Source organism: Vanessa atalanta, chromosome 22 (genome assembly GCF_905147765.1).
Source record: "Vanessa atalanta chromosome 22, ilVanAtal1.2, whole genome shotgun sequence".
Taxonomy (NCBI): Eukaryota; Metazoa; Arthropoda; class Insecta; order Lepidoptera; family Nymphalidae; genus Vanessa; species Vanessa atalanta.
In genome coordinates, this window is record NC_061892.1 from 2,585,637 (window position 1) to 2,592,905 (window position 7,269).

Genomic DNA, 7,269 nt, shown 5'->3' on the forward strand with positions numbered 1-7,269 from the left:
AAAAATTCACAAAAAAATAATGGAGGTAAGTTGATTTTTTTTTAGTTGTTATCCATTACTATATAAGACGTGCTATCATTGGTAATAGTTTGACGTTTAAGCATTCGGTAGTTTAAGGATATCTCAAAACTTTCCTAGTGACCTACGTACTAGCTTACGTACCAATTTTCAGCTTTCTATGACACTAGGAAATACCATAAAAATTTTGATGATCTTCAAAATGTTTTTTTAGATATCAATAAAATCTAAAGTATAAGAACTATATAATTAAAAATTTATACATTTCATAAATCCACTATCGACAACATATCTAGAGAATTTTGTTTCTCTGGTATAACCCAAACACAAGTTATGATGGTTCAAATAAATGAAAGTGGTTCGAGAAAAGGAAGGTAGTGCTCCTGCTTCACTCCGCTTCGCTTGGTTCGTCTTGGCGGTGGCACTACCGTACACCCAGATATGATTCTTGTCCGTAAATTCATCCCCTATTTTTACCGTTGATGATAGTATTTTCTTCAAATTACATAGGGACCAAACGGGAACTATACCCAAACAAAAAAAATCCAAATCAATTCATAAATGACGGAGTTAAGTTACATAAATAAATTATACGACCGAATTGAAAGTCTTCCTTCTTTTATGACGCTGATTCAAAAAGGCACGAATTTCAAGCGGTGTTTTGGAGTTCCGTATCATGAATAGCCCCTGATATACGAAATAGTTAAATATATAAAAGATAACAACAAGAACCAATTAAGTATACCGATAAGTATATTGACCTAGTTGGTCTTTTGAATGAGGTCACCGAGGTTTCCGGACATACAAAACGTTCAAAGAACGGAAAAGCAGATTGTTAGGACGACCTCGTCTTGAGACAATAGTGATGGACCAAAACATTACGAAATTGTATTAAGCTGTACAATGAATTTAAATTATTGTAGTAATATAGTCCAGGCACATGTGGAAATTTATCAGTGATTTTTATCTTAAAACATGTATTTTGGAAGCTATTTAAAGAATTGTAATATCATACCAAAATTTTGATTAATCTATCTGTTCTGCGTGTTAATACAAGCAGTTTTTTAACTTATGGTTATTTACTTTAGGAACATATCGAATAAAATTGCTTAATTAATAATAATAATTAATGTTTTATTTTACGTTCCCGAAAACTTTCCTAGGCGTAATGATCCTCTATTAGTAGCACATTGCTGGTGGATTTATTTTTTAATGGATAATATATTCCTATGGAAGTCCATGACCATTTATCAATCGGTAACCTATTTTTCCGTTTACTTACTTGTTATAGATAAATTAAAAAATATTTTGGAATAATAATTAAATTCTATATAAACTGAGCAAAATTTTCCCTTAAACCTATACATCCGTAACCAGAAATATTACTTGTTTACATAACATAATAATTAATAGTAAAATTTACAAAAACAGGACAAACCATCAAAACATTAAACATTGAAATTAAATATTATGAAATTAACAAAATGTTTGTTTGTTCACTCTGAATAAGGCGAACATAAAAACACATCCAATTAATTCGGAGGTTTTAATTTTTACAAGATGTAAACATATGCAATATACACATATGTGGTTCGTGTAATATGTTAATTGAATATGACATACAGGAATACGTTGTGCGTAATTTACGACATCTAAAATCTAAAATGTATCCTACTGAAGTTGAAGAAACTATCATTAGATATATAGATATTTATCTGTAAAACACTATGGGAAACTTCAAAAAAAGTCCTTAAAGGCCGGCAACGCACCTTCAAGCCCCCAAGTGTTGCAAATGTGCATGGATGGTGGTAGACACTTTCTATCAGGTATCTTGAAAGATTGCTCCGCAGGACACCATATTAACGGTTCTCTTAAAATACGAGAACAAAAGTTTTGTGGATGTCATTTATAAAAATATGAAATAATAAGGGATCGAAAAGTGACCCCTGAGGTACGACACAAAAAACTGATTAAAATTAGTCATGTTGTGACAATTACCATCTCTCGTGACGCCATATTTATTTGTATGTATTTTGATACTGGACAATAAGTCATATTGATAACAAAATGGTTTTCCTTACTTATTTGTAATGAATAATGTGAAATTATGAATCATATTACTATTTGTTATTAAATTATATTCAACCGCAAAAACGCGGTAATTCTTTAAAATTAAATATTGCAGTTAGTAGATCTAGTGAATATCTATACAATTAAAAGGTTGCATACTTCAATAGATATGTTTAATATTTTAAATACGTCTAGATTATGTGGGTCACTACACAATATTCATAAGTGTTTACATAAGAATAATTAATTTACATATTTATGTAAATATTACGACATTTATTAGAATTCCTTATAAAAAGATGTTTCTAGTGTTAAGGTTAAACTTTCAAATCAATATTTGCACATTGCAGTGAAGAAAAACTTTAATAAACTACTTTTTTTTTTCTTAGGTTGGCAACACTTACTTACATAAAATATTTTATTTATAGATAAAATTATACTTACATTTGGAATGGTAATTTATTTTTGTTGATGTTTTTTGATATAATGTAGTTATAATTATTTTATCTAATGTAAAGTTGAAGAGTACTTGTTTCAACATATCAAATATCTTATGATATAATTCTGTATAGTGTAATCACAGGCACAAGGGACATAACATCTTAGTTCCCAAGGTTGGTGACGCATAGGTGATGTAAGGAACGGTTAATATTTCTTAAAAAAAAATCTAATTGGAAATTTATAAAGTATAATCTTCCTAGAGAATTCTCTTACATCAGAATGTCACGAATCTTGTGAACTAAAATACCAAGACAGACTGATGTAGATGAGAACACATCGAAAAAATATAAGCCATCGGTTGACCACTAAGTACACGCATTGGTATAGCATGATGTTCGGCGAATGTCAAGAGTAGCTGTCACGTTCACCAAGGTAATAAAGTTGGCTCGTTTGGTTAAGTTCTTTACTAGACATATAAATAATCTAAGCTAATATGTTATATCTCTCATGCCTAATTACAGGCACAAGACTGTGCCTGTAATTAGTGCAATGACTCATCCCGTAAGACAAAGCAAATCAAAACAAATGCTTAACGACTGAAAAAATCAGTAGTCAATACACGAACAAAATATGCTTATTCATATTCTAAGTATTTAAAGCTTAATTTTCAATAAATTTCCAAATAATAGTTTAATTTAGATTCGAATATATTACAGTCATGACAGTGACAATCTGACATTGGTTCAGATTTTTGATTCAAGAAGAAACCCGCAAGAAATTTCTGTAGTTCCATTGAACCACCACCACACCACTTCCAACAAAATTAATATTTAAGCCATTATTATTAATGTTTATAATTAATTTTATTTAAAGACTTATAATTAACTATAAGTCTTTTAATTAAAGGCGTTGACCCAGTGGTTAGAACGCGTGCATCTTAACCGATGATTTCGGGTTCAAACCCAGGCAAGCATTACCAAATTTCATGTACTTAATTTGTGTTTATAATTCATCTCGTGCTCGGCGGTGAAGGAAAACATCGTGAGGAAACCTGCATGTGTCTTATTTCAACGAAATTCTGCCATATGTGTATTCCACCAAACCGCATTGAGAAGCGTGGTGGAATATACTCCAAACCTTTTCCTTAAAGGGAGAGGAAGCCTTAGCCCAGCAGTGGGAAATTTACAGGCTGCTAATGTAACGAAATGTAAAATTAATTATATAATTATATATATTATAAGTCAAAGTGATATGATAGGAGTGTAAACATAAACATATAAATCTTTTTATTTTTCTTATTTAAATATTGGACATCACATACATTACTCTGATCCCAATGTAAGTAGCTAAAGCACTTGTGTTATGGAAAATCAGAAGTATCGTTACTCGGTACCACAAACGCCCAAGTCAACATAGAAAGCTAATGAACTTTTTCTACATCGCCTCGGCCGGGAATCGAACCCGGGACCCGGCGTGGTGTACCCATATAAACCGGTGTACACACTACTCGACTACGAAGGTCGTCAATCATCTGTTTGCATATATTTTTTTACTAAATACTCGTACAATATAAATACATTAGATGAAAATACAATCTACTATGACGTTGGTTAATCAAGATGCATTCAAATATTTCCGCATTATCGTACATACAGACAGATAAACGATATCCTTATTAAAAAAAAAAAAATTGGTCCATTCATTTCGATTCAATAACAAAACATAAAATAAACTTATAACGGAACTTTATTACATGGATTGATTGATGATTAAGAATTGTTTTTTATTCCAATTATTTATTAATGGAAACGTGATAGGTATATTAATGATAATAAATAAATCACATAAAAATAAAGAATCACCGATTATGCTTACTAGAAAAAAATACATTCGAGCAACAGACGGATCAATCGATACAAAAAAAATCAATCAAATCAATTTTATACAATCACGATGTACCTACTATAGTAAAAATTGTTATAATTGCAAAATTATAACTTTAAGTCCCTATTTGGAACGAATGGCAAAACGAATACATTAATACGATCCCATAAATACAAGTATTTTTTAATAAATACGCATAGTTCACTCGGAACCATAAACGTTACTTAACAAGCCTAATGATATTCATTGTACGCGTGAGAAATCCCATTGAAATTGATAGAATCGCCTTATACTACAGCAGTGTTGCGTTAAACTCCAAGCCATCAAGTCGCGTAGAATGTGGAAACTTTTCGTACTCGTAAGCATTGTTACATCTGCACCAACTGACGATCTTGCCGGCATAAACTTTAATGAAATTAATCAGTTCACATTGAAATTCTTAAATAATGTGTATACGTTTCAAGAGAGTTACGGCGACAAGAATGTTGCCCTGTCTCCGTTATCAGTGTGGAATATATTCTCATTGCTAGCTGAAGGATCAGCGGGAGAGACGTTCACGGAATTAATGAGAGAATTAAGACTGCCAAATGATTTAAGGGAAACACAACAATTGCATTCGGCGATCGTAAAACTATTGAAGAGTGAGGATCACGATGTGACTTTAAAAAGCCAAACGGCGATGTTCTCGGATAACAGCTTTAAAATTCATCGCGAATTCTGTGAATCAGCAAATTATTACAGCACAGATGTGTATGCCGTGGATACAAACAATACAACAAAACTTGCCAATGACATCAATTATTATGTGTGTGTAGCTACAGAAGGAAGAATTCGTGAAGCAGTGAGACCAGACCTTCTTGAAGATTTAAAACTTATATTGGTTGATGCACTATATTTCAAAGCAAGTTGGACGTATCCTTTCGATCCTAGTGAAACGAGACCGGATGCATTTTACGATTCCCAAGGTCGAACAATTGGATCAGTAAACATGATGTACCATAAAGCGCCCCATAACGTCGGGGATTCCGAACTCATTGGTGCCCAAATTTTAGAAATGACTTACGGAAAATCTGAAGAGTTTTCCATGTTAATTCTTTTACCATTCGAGGGGCTACCTTTAAAAACAATGTTAAATAACTTGGCAACACAGTCTTTAGACTGGATGACGGAATATAAATTAAACGGTAGCCCGCCGGAAATAGATTGTTATATACCCCGATTCACGATCTCCTCTCGAACGGATCTGATTCGTCCTCTACAGTACAGCGGGATACAGCGAATTTTTGATGCTGAAAAAGCAGAATTACCAGGAATATCTGATAGTCCTTTATTTGTCTCGAAAACCGTTCAAAATGTTGAGATCGAAGTCACAGAGGAAGGAACTGTCGCCGCAGCTTCAACAGTTGTCGGTTTAGAGGATAGAATTTTAGGACAGCGCTTTGAAGCGAATAAGGAATTCGCATTTTTCATCACAAATAGATCGACGGGATTAATAATACTAGCCGGTGTGTATGCAGAGCCACAACTTGTGTGAGTAATGTGTTCAATAAATTAATTTGTGATTTGTTTTGTTTTTTTTTTAAAGTATTCAAAGACCCCTCTTTTTGTTCTCTACTTAGTGTTAAATGACAAGAATATGAATTAAAATTGAATTATAAAAACATGTTATACCAAATCAAATATTATATACAGTACTTAAACATAATTAAAGATACTGTAGCAAAAGAAGATGCCAAATAACTTATCGCTAAGAAAGCGATTTCTTCAAGCGCTTTTAAAAATAAATTAAATCTTTAATGGTCTATTTGAAGTATTCAATGGATTTCATATTTACCTTAAGCTATCTTTATGGAAATTAACTATAAATTATTTTGCGTTTTACTAAATATATTATTATTTACCTTGTATAGTTAATAGGTAAAAAAAAAGATATCAAAATCAATAATAATACATTATCTTATTACCTATACGTGAATTTTAACCGCAGATCATGGGTTTGGTCTCGGGTAACCATTGTGTTTTCGTGTGGATAATTTTAGTTCAAAATTCATCTCAATGTCGTTAGTGAAGGAAAACATCGTGGGGAAACCTGTATGAGTCTTATGAAATTCTGTAACATGCGCGCCCAACTCAAATTGGGTCATTAATTGGGTTTTATTTTTCTCATTATATTATTTATTGGCTCCGCAAATGACTAGCTTTTTGTCTAGATATGCTCATTCTTGTCCTCAATCGCCAATCGTTTCTACGGTTCGTCAAATTCTTACAAATATTAAAACTACATGGAATTATGTGTGCAGAGTTTGACATCTTATCAATCTCCTAAAAACTAGTGCACGGATTCGAATGAAATTATGAATTGATTATTACCATAAATTAATGTTTCATTATTAACTACTTCTATCTACTTCAATACATTATCCCATGAACATAATAAGTTCTTGACAGTTTAATAACTATGCAGAACATATTTATCGCAATCGATAATATTAACATCGATTTTAATTTGTAATCGTCTATATTTTTTATTGTTTACGTATTGGGAGAAATTGACTGATGTGCTTAATATATTAACAATAAGGCTGGAAAATGAGTGGACTATTATAATCTGTGGAGAAATTGTTTATAATGAATTATTTATTATTATTTTATTTATATTAATGTGTAATATAAATCAACTCTATTGTGTTGAAATATTTATGTTCTGAATTATGTAATACCTTGTTTTGATTTCGATTAATGCTTATTACGTCAATGCGTTTATGGTTTGTTTCCAACGTGTACGCGGAAACAAAAATAAAAATTACGTACGTGTCTGTCTCGGGACACCCGACAGAAGTGATAACTAATTTAAGT

The 7,269-nt window shown here is 31.7% G+C and overlaps 1 protein-coding gene across 1 annotated transcript; it reads left to right on the forward strand.

Moving 5' to 3' along the window:
- The first annotated feature begins 4,656 nt into the window (after window positions 1-4,656).
- LOC125072664 (serine protease inhibitor-like) lies at window positions 4,657-5,983 on the forward strand. The gene has a single exon (XM_047683323.1). The coding sequence runs from the start codon at window positions 4,751-4,753 to the stop codon at window positions 5,945-5,947; it is 1,197 nt and encodes a 398-aa protein (XP_047539279.1). The 5' UTR covers window positions 4,657-4,750; the 3' UTR covers window positions 5,948-5,983.
- Window positions 5,984-7,269: the final 1,286 nt, after the last annotated feature.